The 20,825-nt window shown below is 35.6% G+C and overlaps 1 protein-coding gene across 1 annotated transcript in view; it reads right to left on the bottom strand.

Moving 5' to 3' along the window:
- POLN (DNA polymerase nu) overlaps positions 1-20,825 on the bottom strand; it is a 92,041-nt gene that overhangs the window by 68,408 nt on the left and 2,808 nt on the right. Inside the window, exons 2-14 of the mRNA XM_032186932.1 lie at positions 20,022-20,083; positions 16,019-16,498; positions 15,388-15,578; positions 12,924-13,036; positions 12,250-12,407; positions 7,340-7,408; positions 5,771-5,831; positions 5,445-5,509; positions 4,622-4,705; positions 4,112-4,201; positions 1,453-1,509; positions 620-673; positions 292-357 (exon numbers count right to left, since the gene is read on the bottom strand). Of these exons, the coding sequence (XP_032042823.1) occupies positions 292-357; positions 620-673; positions 1,453-1,509; positions 4,112-4,201; positions 4,622-4,705; positions 5,445-5,509; positions 5,771-5,831; positions 7,340-7,408; positions 12,250-12,407; positions 12,924-13,036; positions 15,388-15,578; positions 16,019-16,498; positions 20,022-20,083 (1,550 nt within the window). The remainder of the gene's footprint in view (positions 1-291; positions 358-619; positions 674-1,452; positions 1,510-4,111; positions 4,202-4,621; positions 4,706-5,444; positions 5,510-5,770; positions 5,832-7,339; positions 7,409-12,249; positions 12,408-12,923; positions 13,037-15,387; positions 15,579-16,018; positions 16,499-20,021; positions 20,084-20,825) is intronic.

Here is a 20,825-nt window from a genome sequence, read left to right as displayed (position 1 = left end):
AAAAAAAAAGCATTCAGTAGAAGTCTAGAGGGTGCATGCATAGCTCACGTTTAACTCTACATAATCTTCGGGAAAAAATATTAATTTCTGATCTAGATGGAAAATATTCATTAAAATAAATGTTGTAGAGTAAAACACCCATTTAATACACTTCTTTTGCCTCCAATTTACCTACAGGATGGAGTTAGATTTGCAAGAAAACTAGAATGTTCCATAAATTAAAAATATGTAATATTTTATATAAATTACAGTTTTAAAATTTAAATATAAATCTTTAAAAGGATCACTTACTGGATGTTTAGATGAAATTCTGCCAGTCACAGTTCCTGTCTGATTCCATGTAGAGGAAATAAATCCCTACAGTCAAGTAAAATAAACATACCCACAAAAAAGAAAAGGATGAAGCCATACATCTAAAAAGGGCATATTTCTCTAAAGTTTAATTAATGCTAATATTAGTTATAAAAACTCACTGCAATCAGGATTACGAAGTCAAAAAGAAATATTTTGTAATTTTCCATACATAAAATTTCTTGAACAGTAAATACTTCAATCATTTCATACCTTTTTATGATTTATTTGAAATACTATGTTTTACAGACTACTTTTCTATTTTTACCTTTCTCATACATGTTCGTAGTCCATCCACATAGGTTGATTTTATCTTACGAACCTGAATTACACAGAAGTATTAGAAAAATGCTTATTCATAAAAATAGAATCTCACATTGAAGATCTTAATCTCAAATGCATATAAACTTGTTTTGTAGACTTTCTTAAAAGACAATTTTACCTTAGAAAATAATGGATGCATACTCACTAGTAGCTTGACCTATTAACATATGTTAGGAAAGTGCTAGGTTATACCCTAAAGCCAGGTCTATAAAGACACTAGTAAATAAACTACTGGAATTTATTAATTTGTATCTTATACCCCCCTCATCAATAAACTACTCAAAAAAAGACACAAACAAAAATTTGCACGTTTTAGTGGTGTTTTTTGTTTGTTTGTTATCTATTTTGGAAACTGATCAGCTGAATTCCCCAAACGTTAAGCATAAGAACTAACTAGGTAATTTCGGGTATTGTCATCTAAAAAAAAAAAAGATAAGTAGTCATCTTCCTCACTATCTTGATAGTGTTTCTTCAGAATTCAGAAAATAAGTATTTTGTCCTGAGAATGTGCTTTATAGTACTAAACAAATTTAGCAGTGTAGTTTCCCAAGTGCTTTTGCAGTAGTTTCTACTAGCTATAATCTAACATTGTGCAAATAAAAGCATAAACTTTAAATTCAAAAACTCTTAAGAATATCTACAGCTTGCAAATTTAAAATACAATGAATATTTGAAATAATAAAACTAGATCCAACTTTATTTGTTTGTTCATCTGAGAATATATTTCTTGCTAATTTTGCTTCTGTGCAACTACATTATGTAAAAACATCACCTCACCTGCCGGTATTCTAACATTATCTTAGGCAAAGGATGAAGATCTTGCAACTTACTCAGCTGCAAAATAAAGAATTTGAATTACTGGTATATTTTTCTGCTAAGTGGTATTATTTAGCCACCTTAACCTCACCATTAAAACCCTGATTGATACTTCACATTTGACTGTCAGAAAGTAAAATACAGCATAAGTTCTGGTGGAAGACATTCTCTCACCAAGCTGAGAGGATGAAAAACTCGCTAAAGAATAATGTCCTTCAAGCAGACACAGCCCAGGCCCAAGGGAGCCTTCATTCTTTCCTGCCTTCAGCAGGAGGGCTGGAGATTATCCCTTTGCATTTCATTTCCTTTCCCATTCCAGACAGGGACAAAAAGATCTGCAGACAAAAGCTGTTCCACAGAACATAGCAAACATATAGGGCATGGGGTGTGTATATGTGAATATGGCCCTTTCTTTCATTTTTGTGCTAGACAGCATCTAAGTTAGAGACAGCATGAAAAAGTACACAAAATAATACGTTTATACATATATACACATATATGTATACATACATATATTGTATATGTACATGTATATTTTATACATGTGTATGTATACACACACAAAATGCAAAAGGAGAATTTATTCCATTCATCCAATAACGCAAGTTCCAGGAGACTTTCAATTAAAAAAAAAGTTGAAATTATCAAATTCAAAATCAATAAAATGAAGCAAATTTATGATAACTTTGACTGTAAATTGACTTAACATTTTGTTAATAAAAAGAGTCAAATGAGCTTGGATATTTAGAATTACAACAAAAATATCTGGAACTACTACAGTTCAGGGTAGAAAACTGATGCAATTATACAAGGATGATGATTAAAAACCGTTAAGTTTTTTTCTTACTATCAGGGACAGACAACATATTAATAATATATTAATTAAATATATTAATTATCTAGTATTTAACTATTATAATGTTTCAGATTACATTTCTTTAATTAACCCAATATCAACAATTGTTGGAAAAAGCAATGAACTAAAAAAAAAAAAAAAAGCATTGCTTTGATAGACTGCAACAAATCTTATATTCTCACACAAAGACAACGTATTTTATTTCACTGATCCTTCCTATCTCCCAAGCCTTCCCTGTCACTCATCAAGATTACATATTTGATCTATGAAGCCTCCTTTTCCATCAATAGTGTGCAATTTTTGTGGTTATGCTGCTGACATTAAGTCAGAGATAGTATCTGGTAGTTCAGACAGCCCAAGAGTTGAATTTTGTCTCTCACACTTGAGAAACAAATACTACGTTTCTGTTTTCCCCAAAGGTGCTCATTTTCAGCCATGAGTTTTCAGTTTGATTCCCATGTAAACTAGAGCAATATAACTGCAGCTACACCAAGTTATGATTCTGTGATTATTTTAATAAAAGGAAGGGGCATCCATATTTGCCTCTGAAGTTACCAAGAAGTCTGCAGTTCAATCTTGACTTTATCATTTATAGACAAATGGTTTTGGCATGTTTCTGTCCTTCTGTGGGATCACAGGCTGAGCACATGCATTGCTGAAAATGATCTGTTCCAACACTAGCAGAAGAAAAAAAACTGGAGAAGTTTCATATGTGCAGTATTCACTACACTGTATCTGAAAACACATTTCACCTCTTGTAAAGGTGAGTGAAAGCATCTAAAGTGGTCATTATTGCTCTAAGGGAACACGATTCTATTGAATCTTGCAGACAACTCCAAATATAACCGTGTTTATCGTATACAAGAGAAAGCCTGGATTGCTCTTTCTTTCACCAGCAGATTTTACATTTTCTCTCACCAGTGGTCTCTTTCAAAAACCAGTCATACATGTACTTAGCTACCAGCATCTGACCAGTGAGAAAGTCTTCCTCCTCTGAGGAAGATGGTCCTACACGCATGCTGGTACTAAAGTCTGTAACCCTGGTTACAGCTAAAGTTCAGCTTCAGTAGGTGCTTTGCTTGTTTATCAGGGAGAGTAACTTAAAGAGAAAGAAGCCTGCAGAGGCATCAGATTCTTTTTTAGGAGGTGTTCAGTCTGTGAGGGAGAGAAGGCAGGATGCAGTCTCCAATCAGAACACCTGTAAACATATTCACAGGTTGTTCTGGAAAAATTGGAAATAGCACAAATAGTTAAAAAAACATACACCTCTCATTCTTGTTTCAGAGTAAGGGAGAAATCCTAAAAGGTAAACAACTCCAGATTAGTTTATTGCCAGCTCCACACTGACCTATAAGAAGGTAAGGCCCATAGGTAAGAGTAGATTTGGCATTAGATCTCTGCAGAGCCGCTACAAAATGTTAGGAAATACCAAGAATTTCAGATCAAAAAACTACAAATTACTTCCTTCTTTTCTTACAAAGGTGTATTCACTGTAGAGTTGTTTTTCTACCTGAAGCTTGACAAATGTCAAGGGCAGTAGTATTCTCCTCTATCCTTTCCATTCCTGGTAAGTACTAAGGGGACAGCCCCCATCCCTTTCATTTCTGGCACAAATAAATGAAATGTGATTAATGTGACTTAAAAAATAAACCAAGATTGTTAGGGAAACTTTAGACAAGTGTCGGTTTCACTGAAACATAACTTGGAAGTTTTTCTAAATTATGAAGATAGTTAAAAAAAAAAAAACAACTCTCCCTATCTCACCACGACTTCTGAGGTGGATGCCACTTGTTGCCTTTCAGTTCTCGGAATTTTCTCACACAGTGTATGCAGTTTTAACTTTTCAAATAGTACCTACATTAACAAAACATGTAAGAAAACTGTTTCAGTATTTCAGTGCTGAAAAAGAATGGAAAATTCTGTGCCTGAACTTCAGTCTAGAAAACAGATTTCAAGGAAAAAAAGAGTATACTGTAGGAAAGAGAATCAACACAGAATGTAAAAGATAAAATCTCTACCTTTGATGTATATTTAACATAACTGCATTCACTAAATTAAAATGCTTTATTTCTTTAAATGCAGTCAAATACAGATTAGCCCAAACTGCCAGATTTATGAGAAAACTAACAAGTCCTCTATTATAATCAGAAAAGATAAGTATTTAGAAAAGAACCTCAAGTTGTAAGAACAAATTTATATGCTTTATAATTCTTTTCTATACATAAAAATTTACAGAACAGAGAGCTTAGGTAATAACAGCAGTATAAATATTACCTCTCTGAGTTGACTACTACTGGTCAAAAGGAATCGTTCTCCAGCAATTTGATGGGCCTCCTGTTCAAGCTCTTTGAGTCTCAACTACAAATGAGTACATCAGAATTATTCTGTTTCAATTATTTTTTTCTTCAATACTCTGCTGCTTCTTAGATTAATGAGTATATTAGACTTCTACCTCCAAAATGGATACTTCATAATGTGTAATCGTTGGCTACCTGGTGTAGTGGATTGCTTACATATTTTTAATTTACAATTCTCTGTGATCTGGGAAGGAGGATTTAATGTAGTAAAAACTACCAAAAGTCATTGGAAAATTATTTAAATTATTGAAGACTACAGAGGTCTGTGAGAAACAGAGCTGTGCAAATTATTCTGGCATACTTTCAAACTGTCAGACCACTACAATCACCTAGTCAGAATTAATGTTACAAAATAGGATTCTCTTGTAGCTATTTTACCAATAGGAAAATGGCAAACTTGGAACTCTCAGAACACATAATTTGTAAAGAGTGTTTTATTTGTAAAGAGAGACAGAAATATGTAGAATTTCTCAGAAAGATGGTTACTGACAACTGTAGGTTCAGAAACATTCATTACAACTTTTACTCAACCCATAATCTATTTTGCATTTTACAATGCATTCTTAGTTCAAGGCAAAGCTAATAAAGCAAATATCTCTTTTGCTTGACTAAATAAACGTAACATAAAAGGTGACAAAACAAACAAACAAAATCCTCCTCTTTTTCACTGTTGTTCTCTGTAAAAGCAGAAAAATGCTATTTAATTTTCAAAAGAAAAAAAAAATAAAGACAAAATTTACCCCCAGAATCTCTGATGTTTTTTTCAGTTCTTGTTTGTTCACATGTATTTTGTGTGTTTCCATCACTGTAAACACAAATACAGAGTACACTTACAATTGACAACTGTGATCTTGCATAATTCAGACTGTAAAATGGGAACTCTAACTCACAAAGGTGTTATAAGGATAAGGTAACGTGTAGTATTCTGAGTTATAACTTTAAGGTCTCTTCCAACCCAAACCATTCTGTGATTCTATGGGATAGGATAGGATAACATCCTATGTCAGTAGAGCAAGCAGCTGTGTGAAAAAGGTGAAGAGTCTTATTTTGAGCTGAGTTTTCATACCTGCCAGAATTTTGATCAGTGGAAGCTCTAACGTGCAAAATAATTTCCACAAACCTTGAACCTGTAAAGCAAGATACAAATAAGCATCAGTATCAGCCAACTTTAATTAACACAATCAAACATATAATAGTATCATTATGCATATCCATTTTTCAGTAAGCCACATTTAATTTTCTATATAATCCCTTTTCACATGACAAGGCTGTCTGTGTAATGAAATACTACTTAGTGTGAATTATAGTATCTAAATGCTATAGTCAGTTATCACATCATTTTGTAGGGAAAGGTACAGGAACAGTAATAAAGAAATACACACACCTCATTTTTTTCTAAATGGTTTATTTTTGGAGTAAGATCCATTATAATAGCACATACAGTTATCCCTTTATTTACTTGAGCAATTAAGCAACTCCTCAGAATTCACAAATTTGTTTTCATTAGGAAGAATATACAAGATAATGGGGTTATGTACCCGATTCAGTTACAAAGAACAGGAAGTCTTTTTTCTCTAACCACTGAAGCAATTAGACAGCAATATTTGTCTAAAATCTCCCCCTGTAGGCTGGTGATGAGTATTTCTGTGCCTTAGATGTTTCCCTATTGCCTTCTTTCACACATTGAAGGATTGCTGGGCCACCTAAAAATCCAGACTAACCTGGTTCAACTAATTGTCTAATCCCTTAAAATATATTTCAAACAAGTTTCAAGGAAACCCCTAGCATCCCTCGGATAGGGATGGTTTGGATGAGACATTAAGAAGAAATTCTTTACTTGGTGGGGTGGTGAGGCACTGGCACAGGTTGCCAAGACAAGCTGTAGGTGTCCCACCTCTGGAAGTGCCCAAAGCCAGGTTGGATGGGGCTTTGGACAATCTGGTCTGGTGGGTGGTGTCCCTGCCCATGGCAGGGGGCTGGAACTGGATGGGCTTTAAGGTCCTTTCCAACCCAAACCATTCTGTGATTCTAGGTACCTTTCACCAGAACCTGAGCATATCCCTGAAGTCAGACACGTTTCCAGACATATGATCACAAGAAGAAAATTAAACAGAACAGAATAGAACCCCCACAAAAATAAAAGAATTCTTGAGATGCATTCTGAACTTCAATAAGGGCTAACATAACCCACAGAGCTGATAGACATGCTTAGAGTTTTTATACCCAAGGAAGACACTCTCTAAACATGCCTACCTGCCTACGAAGAAAATCCACTACATTGTTTGAACTCTTAATATTTTTAGATAGTTTCTTATAGCTTTAAAATGTAAAATGAAAAATCACAAGTCTGAATTTTTCCTGTTCTTACAATCTTTGTTTAAATATTTAAGTTAACTGTTGCATAGGAAGTTTCTTCAAGATACCCTTTCAGAGTAGACACTTCATTATTCTGAAAAACAATGGCAAATTTGATGGACAATTTTAAATGTTGATCAGCATTGTAAATTGGTAAGGGTTGAAGATTTCTGCTTTACTCATATAGAGATTCTGATCTGAATGAGAAGCATGTCACTAGCTGTCTTTAATTTACAATACCTCAGAAGTTATAGCTGAGTAACTACTTTTCAAATCTTACCTGTAAGTCATGAGTAAGGTCTGCCATTACCGTATAAAGCTTCTCCAAGTTTACACCTAAATTTTGGTACTGATAAAAAAAAAAATAAAGACTTTTAAGATTAAAATATTAAGAATACTACCTATTTTAAAAGGGATTAAACTACTTAAATATTTTTTTTTTTAATATATATTTGTCTCCTGTTATATTTAAAACTTCAGTAATGTTTTTAGACCTCTGGAAAAAAATCATGAACACAGGATATATTAGATTTTAACTGTTCCTTTATTTACATTTTGCAAAGACCAGGTACTGAGAAATAGTATTATTACATGCTGCCTTTGATGTTGAAGTCACAATTCTATTACTACTTGTAAAATGAGGAAAAATACATTGCAAATTTCTTTTTCTATCAGTACTGCCCTTCTTCTGTGCCTGAATTGCTCACTTTCTTCCGTTCCAGGGAAGTTCCACACAATCATACTACCTTGTTTAGTTGACTAGAAGATCATTTTGACAGGAATATACAGACTGAAAATTTAAGAAAGATTTTAGTCTAGTTCTGTAATGCATAATGTAGAAAAAAACAAAAACAAACAAACAAACAACAAAAAACATACACAGCAAGAACAAGAAGGAAAAAAAAATCCCTGGAAGGAAAAACCGTCCTGAGAGAAGTCAGAGAAAATCTACATTAAACCCCACAAGACTATGGAATTTTGAGGAAGTCCAGAAACCCAGAATGCAAGATAATGATGCCAGACAGTACAATACTGACTGCAGCTTCCTGTTGATAATATTTTGGAAAAAAATATCTATAGCATATAGAAATGCAGAATGCTCAAGCTTACTATTTTATGCTTAACAACATGAGCATAATGTACATCTGATGGAAGACTCAGAGCAGAAGCCAATTTTGATGCCAATAGAATCCTAACCACTTTAGAAGATAATCTGATTACACTCACTGCTTCCTTCTCAATAACTGCATAGCAGGGGACTGACCTAGATTTAGCTAGATTCTTGGTGAGTAGGGTATTCCAAGATAATTTTTTACTAAAATAGTACACATAGTCAGGGTTCCTACTAAATTCAAGATCTGTTTCCCAAGTAAATTACATCTTTCTGTCAAGAATAGTAAACAGACTCATCCTGATTGACAGGACACCAAATGGCCATGAAATCACATGGAAGGCTTCTCAATTGAAAAAACGCCGACAGCATTCCTTGGACACCTTGTAAGTATCTCCACATTTATCATTCACCCTACATATATTTTGAAGGAATCCTAATTATTCTGTGCTCATTTTTATTATTTGCATGCCTGTCCTGAAGCTGGCAGAATACAAAGAGGGGATCTTACACCATGAGCTGCAGAAGTCTCTCTTTTCTCTACAGACCTGCAGATATTCTATAACCTTCTTACCTTAACTGATTTCATGAAATATCTAAAAAGTTGAAAAGAAATCTCCTCCAGAAGAAATATGTTTTGCTTTCTCCACTCAAACTGAGCTAGAAGGTGTTTTGCTTACCAGAGTAAGCTCTCAGAAATTATGCTACCAAATCCAGCTTTGCTGCCCATTCCACAGTTTCATGGTTTTCACTTGATATATTCAGAATCTGCCCTTTAGTCCTTCTGTGATGAGAATGCAAGGACATTCTACTTGTTATCAGATTCACACTCTAAGACTGCATGGAAAACGAAGAAAATGCTTAAATTTGAATGAAGCATCTAATGTTTTGAAAACAACAAAAACAAGATTACGTTATCTGGAAGAGCATATGCAATGAAACCAGATATGGTATCACTACTAAATTGGATGTCATTAAGTTATGAATTATGGATTAAACCAGGAAGATTGCCATTGAAATTGTTGCCAAAAATATCTTCTTAAAAACAGGTCTGATGTCAGAACACTGTGGTCCTCCAAGGCTTTTAATCTGCCCAGCCAGGCAGTAATTCTTTTAAAGAAAAAGCGGGTAAGTATAATCAAAGTGGTAGGACAATTTCTTGTTTGTTTCAGTGATGACACTTCACAAATATCCAGCCTGAGACAACTGCACTGTCTTCAACTGCATGCAAATAGTTGTCCTTGTGAAAATACGGCTTTAGTTAGAAAACTGCTACATTAGAATGAATTGATCAGTCTGGTTGGCTAGGTATTTATTATTCTGATCTTTTTGCTATATCAAACCTTTAATTTCTTGTTGCAAACACCTCTGCATGTTCTTTCATAATGAAGCTTTACATAGACTAAGAGCCATAATTTTCTGGTCAGCAGAAGTCTTTCAAAACTTGCATTTTAATGGATAGCAAATTAAAATTAGAGTTGATAAAGATTTTAAGAAAGCACATATAATTCAAAAACACAAAAGAGAGTTTACAAGTAGATAAAGAAGTGGGTTAGGTGGGCACTAGTCTAGTAAAATCAGGGCTAGAATTTAGAAGACTCAAAGAGAGGGAGAGGGGAGATGAAATGTCAAAAGAGCCTTTTACTGAAATCCAGAAAAGAGGAGGTTGTGTTTAAATGAACATGACAAATGCATCAATGAGGCATGTGTGCTCAAAAAGAACCAGGCAACAAAAGAAAGATACTCTCAGCTGAGAGGAGTGATCAGAACAGGTTAGAGAATGCCACTGGTCTACATGCCAAGGTATTTCTCTTCTGACCTCTGTATTGTACAGCCCTCCAGTGCCAACCTTCAGCCTCACAAAAACCTACATACTTTCCTACCCACCCATACCATGAATATAGTTACCACAAGCAACATACTATGAAAAAAACTTGACAGATGGAAGTAGCTTGCTCACCATTTCATCATGTGAGTTATTTTTGCCACAGCCCTTTCCAAAAAAAGAGGAGGAAAAAATTCATTTGCACAGCCTTGGAATGTTGAGAACCCTCAACTCTATTACTCCACTTTGGGGGTAATCTTTGCTGCAACCATGTTTTCCTACCACATACCAGAGAAAAACAAACAAACAAACAAAAATTGACCTGACTGCAAGAAACATTGTCCATATCCAGTGATCCTGGAACAAGTGAGCTGTCCGTGAAAGACAGTGCTTTCAGCATCAGCCAGCCTAATTGATCTGTTCTGGAGGTGGAAGTAAGCCCAATGGCAGGCTTCAAATGATTTCAGGATTCCTTATCAGCAAACACAGTACAAAAGCAGCATGATGTGTAGCACCTGTTTCAGCAAAGGTTTCAATGGATGTGGACTGCGATCACTTTTGTGGAGCCTTTTGGCACAGCACCTAATATACAGATCAGCAAGTAGTACGCACTCCATGCTACAGAGGGGTCTGGGTGAGTAGCTGGAGCTGCAGGATACAGAAAAAAGTAGCCGTCATTCCAAGTATCATGCTGGGTGGACAAGATTAGCAGAAAAGGGAGCTAAACTGAAATTGTGGGGCACAGGACATGATGCACCACCTGGCCTCAAGCACTCTGGGTGTACAGAGGACTGTTAGGAACCTATCGCCAAAGACAGAGCAAGAAGGCTCCAGAGAATCTGGCAAAAAGATAGGATCCACAGAAAAAAAAATTGCACTGACTGGGCAAACAGAGAAGTCAAACATAAAGTGAGTGGGTCCAGAGAACTAATGAATTGGGTAAGGAATAGGGGGGAGAATAATTACAGCATGTTAGAGGGAGGCATAAACAGGGACTTGGATGAAATCAGCATAAAAGGCACTAGAGGTGGCTGGGGCAAGGAATCAAACTAGACCAAAGCAGGGCAAGAGGAAAATAAGACTTCAATATTTAACTCAGAGATGGGAATCAGGATGAGAAAGCTGAGAAATTAAAACTAAGAATAGATATGATGTAGGAAGAACAAAAGACTGAGGGAAAATATGGAAAGAAACAAGTCAAGGATGCTGACTCACACGACAGGACAGCACATGTAAAAATAACCTGCAAGTGTAGAGCTTCTGGCTGTTTACCTTTCTTTCCATTCCCTACATGAATAGCTTGAAGTAGTTTCTGAACAACAGCAGTTTACAGATAGTGTTTTGAAGTAAACTAGCTTTATTTGTCTCAGAAGGGCCTATGCAGTTGGGTATGTGCTTATATGAGGGAGCTCTGTCCATATTCCAAGTCCACTTGACATCATTGGGTTTGTATCCCAGAAGCTCTACAATCACGATATGATTCGTGTGTCTGAACAAGCAACACCTCTGAAAAGTGAAAGGTTTCAAGAAATCACCATTTAGCCTACTCTACGTCTATTTTTTTCATTAGTTCCCTCCAGCACTAACACTCTCAACATTCAAACATCCTCTAACAGCTAACGCGTCCAGAGTAGAATGCAATAGCCCAAAATACCAACACCAAAATTGTATAATGTTCAGTAAATAAGTTTCAACAGACAGTAAGACTATTTCCATAGTATGGGGAATAACTTCTCAAGAAGTTCATTAAGCATTCAGAGTAGAACTTAAGATACTTCATACACGTTTGTATATTCATATTTGACTCCTTCCTATCAGCTTATGATATGGTACCTTTACCAGAATGTCATAGGATTCAGTAAAATTGTTAATAATAAGCTAAATAAGGGGTACACGTTCACAGGAATTAAGGAGCAAGACATTAGACATTTTGGAAATGACAGCTGGTATCTGTTTGCAGATAGGTGAAAGAGAAAAAGATGAATTTATATTAATTTTGCTACTCAACTTTTGGGTTTAGATACAGAATTTTGCAACTGTTCCTGGAGAATTTGATTCCATCTTGGTAGAATGGAGTGAACCCTTCCTTCTACTCTCTCTTTAACATTAGATTTCCAACAAGTAGTATTGTTATAACTTTCTTCTATCTGAAAAGTATTATGCTTTTTTTTTTTTTTCAATATTCTGTAGGCAAGGGCAATAATTTAAATATCTCCTTCTTCTTTTAAACCAACAACAATCTCAAACTACTTACCGATGCATTTCTCAAAGTGCCTGTATCTGTATTTTCTGTTTCCATAGAAAAAGATTTTTCAAAATACTTCTGCGTCAAACATTCAAAAGAGGGAACTGTGTCACTAGGGTTTATCAGCCATGCTGCAATCCTTGGATCTAACACGACGCTATCAGCAACTACAAAAATAAGTTATTTCTGACAATCAAAATGCTTAAATTACTTCCTATATTGAGAAATACTTCTAGAGTTTTGTCCATGTTTCCTTTAGACACACATCATAAATAGACAAGCATTCAGGTGATTCCTAATATTGACCAGTATGAGCATTTCTAGAATTTCATGATATCCTCTTGAGCAGAGGAAGTCTTTCTAGTAAACATGAAACATGAAGCAATTCAACCTTTTCAGCTATCGTCAGGACTGTGTTAAAAGCTTTTGTTTCCACTGGATTCTAACCTTAAACTATTCAATGTTTTTATTCCTACTCTGAGAAGAAATACATAATCTTAACATGCCAACTGTCTGGTCGTAAACCTCTAAAGAAGGGTTTTCTTTTCCATGGTACTAAAATTCCGTTCTCCAATATATTACCTAAACACTAATCTAGTTGCTTCTACACCATGTAATTTTAACAGAAACATCACAGGCACAGAGATTATAGGATTAGGTTATAGATTGGATTAGACAGTTACCTTGTTTCCAGCTAATTTCATTACCATAAATTTGAAGTACTGTCCTCAGAAAATCTTTTGCATTGAAGCAAATAACTGGAACTTTGCGACGCAGCATTTGAAACAACACTCGCCTGCACAAAAAAAAATTATTAACATGTACTATGCTGCTACCAGATTTAGTTAATACGTTTAATTTATTCTTTAATTAGCAACTAATATTAAACTAAACAGCTAATACAAAACCTTTCTTTATTCCTTTAAGAACAGAATATTGTGTTTGAATATTAAATTCTCAATTCAAATCCTGGAGCTTCATTCTATACTAAATTAGCAGATGACTTCCCATGCACTCATAAAGAAAAGAAAACCTTATTTGGCACTTGAAATTAAATTCAACCTTAATCTAAAACTGCAACTTGCATTCCTGTCATACTTTAGCATACAAAGAGAGATTGGAGAAGATTCTAAATAAACATAGTAAAATCACGATTTAAAAGTTGTTAGACTATCTAAATTGACCTAATTGCTTAGTTTTAATTTTCTCTAAGTCTAGTATGCTTCATATCATGCCACATTTTTCCATTATTTTTGAAAATGTCTACAGTTCTCATGTGTTATATGTATAACATTTGAAGTATACACAGATTTTACTAATAATGTGTATCATTTTTTGTTAGCTTTATTTTAGGCAATACAGAAAAACAATAACTCTTTATAGAGTTTGAGTTGATATATCTTTAGTGATATAAAACCAGGGTACCAAGATTTTAGACAGATTATAAATTGTGCAGACCATAAGGTATTACTGTATATAGTTTAGATCCACTACTAAACAACTACACTGTTCCTAGAAAAATTAGATAAAGCCTATAGGTAATACAATTATTCAGCTTGTTTATTCTTGAGTTCTTATTGCTCAAAAGAACATGCTTTATTGATGTCATGCTCAGTTCAGAAGAATCAAACCAAAGACACTTTATAAAACTAATCATTTTATAATTCCAACATTGCATCTGGAGAAGTACAGGTAAGCAAAGTGATTTGTTTCAAGTCATACAGTGGTGTGGTGCAGAGATGTGATCAGCAAGCAAGTCTAACATCGTGAAAATTAATGCTTTGTAAATTTAATTCCCCAAATTCAGTAGTTTACAATAAAACAGTCGTTACTGAAAATTATAAAATATTCTGAAGAAATTTTAATATGCGACTATTATTTTGAAAGATCAGTCTCATCCCTGCCATTATAGGATACTATTTCAAAGTTAATAATAAGGAATAAAAACAGATTTGGGCTATGCCAAGTGGACATTTAAAATATAATCCTACTTTTTAAAGATTTAGTTCAACTATTAAACAGATGCACAAAGCATTTACTTTTTTTTGCTTGTAATTTGGATGTAACTTTGTTTCTGAATCCTAAGAAAGCCTCATTCATCATCTCAGTCATTAAACAAGCCTATTGCACTCCATGCTCAGAAACTAGAAATAGCAGCCAGGCTCAAAAAGGATATATATCATAATGATGTCCTGAAACATATTGCGTAAGAAATGCAGTGCAGCAAATGAAAGATACGTATTCTTCAAGCTTTATTTTTTTGGTTTTTTTTTTTTTTTGAAGCCATATAACCATCATGTTCATAAAGCTTTTCTAAGTGAATGAGTAGCTATTACTAAAATTCCAATCTCGAAAAGAAACACCACAGCATAACACCAACACAGGCTGGGCAGGAAATGGATTGAGAGCAGCCCTGAGGAGAAGAAGGACCTGGGGGTGTTGGTTGATGAGAAGCTTGACATGAGCCAGCAATGTGAACTTGCAGCCCAGAAAGCCAGCCATGTCCTGGGCTGCACCAAAAGCAGGGTGGCCAGCAGGGCAAAGGAGGGGATTGCCCCCCTCTGCTCTGCTCTCATCAGACTCCACGTGGAGCCCTGCATTCAGCTCTGGGGCTTCCAGCATAAAAGGGACATGGATATATTAGAACAAGTCCAGAGGAGGGCCGTGAAGATGATCAAGGGGCTGGAGCACCTCTCTTACAGAGAGAGGCTGAGGGGTTGTTCAGCCTGGAGAAGAGAAGGCCCCTGGAAGACCTTACAGTGGTGTTCCAGTGCCTGAAGGGGGCTGCAAGAAAGCTGTGAGGGATTCTTTGTCAGGGGATGCAGTGGTAAGACAGGTAGTAATGGCTTCAAACTAATAGATGGGAGATGGAGAAAAGAATTGCTTCTTCAGAGGGTGGTGAAGCACTGGCACAGGTTGCCCAAAGAAGCTGTGGATGCCCCAGCACCACCCAAGGCCAGGCTGGATGGGGCTTTGGGCAGCCTGGGCTGGTGGGAGGTGTCCCTGCCCATGGCAGCACAGGGTGAAATTAGGTGATCTTTAAAAGGTCCCTTCCAACCCAAACCATTCTATGATTTAATGAACATTATTACTGTTGCCAAAAGCATATGTAAAGCAAAGTAGTATTTTATTTCTATACCCTCTCACCAAGCAAATTTCTTGTGAGCTTGTCCTTCTTGTTCCCAAAGAGGTGAGCATTCAGTTTTTAAATAAATTAATTTGTCATTTTCATCAGCAGCATTCCAAATACGGTCACTTGAAGAGTAACTGGGAGAATAGAGGCGATCTGTCTGATTCTTCACTAATATAACGATTCCTTTTACTGATGAAGTTAAGGCCTGTTAAGTATAATTAAAGCGTTTCCTGACAGATTTTATGCAATTCAATAAAGATTTCACTAGTATTTTACCATATGAATGTCATCACATGCACTACGGTCACTGCACACACCCTTAACAGAATAGAGCAGCAGACAAAAGCATCCTTGAAAGCAAAACCCACTGTACAAAGAAAAAAAATATTCAAGCAGTCTCACTAGAAGTACACTAATGACTGTTTAACCCAAGTGGTTCCATTTGCTTTAAATTTTACTTTGTAGAAAAATAAAACTTAGAAATATTTACTTCATTTTGCATTTATATTTTTGTAAGCAAGAATATCCAAAACTGGTCTAGATTCCATGGACTCAATGAACATAATTTTGTGTTTATTGGAGTCATATGTATAGTCCAAATGGTTCTACAACACTGCCTCTAAACAAAACACATCATTCACTAACCTGCTCTGAGTTGAGCTGTGAAGAACCATCTTGAAATATCATAGTAGTTACAAAAGCCACTGCCTGTTCTATATTTGCAAGCAATTCTCTTTTTTCTTCATTTCCCAAACTCCTGATATCACAAGGATAATTTTCAGAAAATTCTGGTCGTCTGGAAGTCCAGTTATATCTTCTTTCATGTGAAGTGTAGTTCATTAGAGGTAATCTTTTTTTCTCCAAGTGACACGAAGACACATCTTGCTTTCTTTTAAGGGGAGTAGCTACATTCTTTTCATCAACCTTCAGTTTTTTTGCTTTTACTGAAAGATTTTTTTTTCCATATCCCCATTTAGATAAGTCTAAATCCTGGTAATAGCTCAGTATTTTGGTAGCTTGATAGGAAAGCATTTCATTGGTATGTACTGTCCTGACTTTCTGACCAGTACTTCTTGCAGGGCTGGCAGATGATTTCAATAATGCAATTGTGGAATCATTAATTTCCTGGAAAAATCAAATTTTTCAGTGAACTAATTATTAACTTATTAGGAGACAGAAATAACTACCCCTGAGTTAATTCAAAAAGCTTTTCAGGAAGTGATGCTGTACAAAAGAAAAAAAAATCTTAGTGATACCATAAAGACAGACAGACAGTTTAGGGGAACTCTATCACATAGGCCAAAATTCAAGTGTCTATCAGTAAAAGTGATTTTGTTGATTTATATTGCTGGCATCCAAAACCACCACGATATTTTTTGTTTGTTTGTTGTTAGTCCAAAACTAACAATGCCAAATTAACAAGAGCCATCTAGTCCAGTAGCCTGTCTTCCACAGGAAGGGAGAGGTGACCTTTCATTTTCATCTTTAGCTTCAATATTCAAAGTTTTTTTTGTTTGTTTTTGTTTTTGGCAAGGGACCATAATACCTGCTTTGGAAATTCTGAATCCACTAAATCTCCACCAACTTTTCCAAAAAATTACAGGATTGCAAGACATAACAAGAATTCATAGGAAAGTCGCATAGAAGGTGCGCCTTATTATCAGGTGTACAGCTAAGTATTATACTCTACCCTGGTTAAATCACTATCCCCGTAACAGCTTTCATATTCCACACATTTCCCTGCATCCTTTTGTAGCAGCGTGTTTTATTTTTTTCAAACTGCTATTAAAGAGCCTTGAACAAGAAATTGCATGCTAACATAATTCTAATCCTTCATCCTTGATTTCCTTGGTATACTACTGGCCCTTGTTATTTTCTTGCTGTTTATTTTGCTAGTTTCTTCAACACCCTCTTCAGCCAAGAGGGATCCTTTGTCTTGTGTTCTTTATGAAATTTACAAGTTCTGTAAAGTTGCAGGATGTTTAGTTGTCTCCTACATACTGTTGTTTAGCCATACTGCTCCCACACCCAGAGTGATTTGTTTTAAGCCTCCAATACTCTGTTTTGTATAAGTCCTTATTACCTGCAGATGTTTTGCTTTTGGAGGGGAAACACCCTATACTTTCTTTTAAAAGCTCCTTCCTTTTTATGCAATTTCCTTTTTGAAATGAGGCAATCCTATAGTGACTTATCTATCTTTAGTGCCTCAGAAAGACTGTAGTACTGTAGTCCCTGTCAGGGCAACCTCCAGCAGGAATATTTTGATCTTGATCTTACACAGAATCAAATCAAAAGCAGTTTTTCCGTCACCTTCTCTAACTGCTTGGCAAAGCCATTGTTTTCTCAGTTTTAGTCCTCACACCGTGCATAAGCATAAAATTTACACACTATTTTAAAGTAACTGAAAGCTCTCGTAATTACTACATTTTCTGCTCTTGGAATCACCAGCCTCCTTCAGCACTTCTGTCATTCCAAAACCTGAGGCCTTCTTGCTTTAAAAGAACCACAAGTTACTGCTGTGCAGGCCTCACATCAAGAACAAGACAACAACTTCCACTGATTAAAGGATATCATCCATTTCTATTCACTCGATTGTTTGAGAAAACCAGAAAGGCAAAGCCAATGCTTTTTTGTTGGTGGTGGTTTGCAATATTCCTTAACCAAGATCCCATTTTCCCAAACCTCAGAACTGTGGAATCAAAAGGATGAAAGAGCCTTAGACTAGTTAAAAACACTTAACAGGATCAGTTCTACAGAAAAAAAAAGTACAATTAAAAGGTTTTAAATAAACAGAAAAAGATTTAATTAAGTTTTTGCTGCTACCAAAATGAATAGTGATTGTTCTGAAAGATGACAAATTGGACTTAGGCAAAGCTAATCACAAAGGAGACACTAAAAAAAGCTACCGTAAGTGGAAAAATATTAGCACAGAAAGACTGACTGTTCAAGAACCATAGACAGACAGCTAATCCACTTAAGTGTATTCTCCAGTCAAATCACAAATAGTTTGCATTGTTTAACATATAGTAGAATTTGAATTAGGACACTGAAGTAATTATAGAATCAGGAATAAGTAATTCTCTTTTAAAAGATCAGAAATAAGAACAAAGCAAATTTAATTATCAAATCAGAATAATATAGTTGGAATTACAATTAGCCACAGAGAGGAGCAGCAGCTTCTGGGAAGAACTGATCATCTATTAGAAATAATGACATAGCTGGAAGTAAACAACAGGCTTTCTAAGTCAGAGGAGGTTGTTTCATAATTTATGTGGATTTAGAAGAATTTCATTAGATCTGGTGTGTCAAAATTAGCTCCTCAACATTACAAAAAGAGGTTCCACTACCACATATGTTCACTAGTGGCTTAAGTCATTCTCATCATGCCTATAGACAAGCCAATTAAATTTGTAAGGAACTAGCTCGCCACGCACACAAGCATTCTTTTCTGCTTCACGAGGAACCTGAACAGACTTGCAGAAGTGTGCACCATGCACTAGTCAGAGTAACAAAGGATGTGTGATCTGCAGCTGGGGAGCTCACTTTTATTATCCACTGCTCATTTGACCAACTTTATGGTCCTCACAGTCTAAGTTGGGACTGCCCCAGTTATCCATCATTCTTGGCTGGCACTTGCATGCACACTGAACTAACTTCAGGGAGATGATTCCACCAAAAATTAAACTTCCTTTAAAACAAAGACATTTTTCATCTGAACCAGCTCACTTCATGATTATGTAACTAGTACCTGCCTGTGGAAGGATCAGAAATGTAAAACAAGATTAAGTGGAAAAGAAGGAATGGGTGATGAGACACTGTCATGGTGTTGCAAAGTGATAACTTGAAAAGATTAATCCTATGAGCAAAAAGTACAGAACAGAAAAAGTGATGCAGCACTAGCAACACTAGAGAAGAAAAAAGTTAACACCTGTGGAAAGCAGTACAGCCAACAAGAGCAGTAATTTCTTAAATATTATTATTATTATTTCTTAAATAAATATTTAAAAAAAAAAAAGTCTTCTCCTTCTGTAACGGACAAAAGTAGTGGTCTCCTGTACGAATACATGAATGCATTTGGGTAAAAAATAATGCCTAAAGCTTCATCCATGCAGTTGCTCTAAGAGCATTTAGTAGACAGAACGATGCATCAATTTAACGCAGCTTATGTAGAACACATAGTACCTGACGGCTGTACTGTATACTCCATGGGCATTATATGGGCCATGCTAGTTATGATGAGGTGACAATTTTATGCTGAGGCAACAATTTACAAAACATAAGCCACTCCACTACTACTATGAAAAGCTGCATACTGTATTTCGGGGGATTTTTTTGGATGCCAGTGATTGTCAAACTGAGGTTTGATAACATTTTTATTCCTTAGTAACTATCTAAATGTGTCAACCTCATGTATTTCAGAACAATCTGTCACAATAGACTTGGTATAAATAGGAAAAGTGGGGCCAATACTCTCAAAGGTAGAGTAGATGCCAAGTGCAAAATAAGACTTATACAGGAAAGTTATCTGAACCATCAGAATATGCAATGTACTGTGATAAAACCTGTTATGAAAGAGCCAGTAAATAACTTCTAAACTTCCAGTAAGGAGTGGCTTTTTAAGTAGTCTTTTATCTTACAGTGTGCTTGCCTTTTCATTTTTCAGATGTGCATCCTTATCACCTATCTTATTTTCCTCAGTCTTCTCTATACCTTAAAAAAAAAAAAAAGAAAACATTTTACAGTACAAATGAACCTGAGATCAATGCATACAGCTTTGGTTACAATGTTACATTACCAACACTAACCAAACCTAAAATAATTGCAATCAAGTTTTCCACGGCAACTGTTTTCCTCAAATTAATATCATTCAAGCTCTAAATGGCTCTGCAGGTTCCTGAATATGCACATGTAAAAGCATGCTCTGTCCCCATGAAGAAAAAGTTACATTCCGCTTTGCTACATAGCCGACAAACATTTTCCATGGTATTCAGAAGCAGCATTACTATAATATTTTAAGAATGCCTACCACCTTCTTTCAAGAAAACACATCCCTTTTTGGTCAAAGTAAAGATAAAGGCTTGAGCAAGGAAAAAAAAAAACAAAAACATTTCACACAGTTGAACTTGGTGTTAGACAGTATTATTCTCCAAAATATTATTCAGGAGTATACTTTATTCACACATGTATCTTTAACTTATGATGCCCTAGAGAAAACTGACCAGGCTTTACCAAGAGGTTAATTTTTTCACATTGTTCATCCTCGCAAGAGAATGAGTATTGTAAGACCACACAAGAACAGAGAGCAAGGAAGATTCAGACTTCTCAAATAGACAGAAGGGTAATAACAACCAGCATCCCAGTAAGGAGCAGGATTATTATTAGACCCAGCTCTAAGACAGAGCCCTGAGGCACAGCACAGCTGTTCTCCTGGGCCCACCACCAAATTACCAGC

The sequence above is a fragment of the Aythya fuligula genome, chromosome 4, assembly GCF_009819795.1.
Source record: "Aythya fuligula isolate bAytFul2 chromosome 4, bAytFul2.pri, whole genome shotgun sequence".
Lineage (NCBI taxonomy): Eukaryota > Metazoa > Chordata > Aves > Anseriformes > Anatidae > Aythya > Aythya fuligula.
Note: the sequence above shows the minus strand (reverse complement) of the source record. Positions and strands in the feature narration are given on the sequence as shown.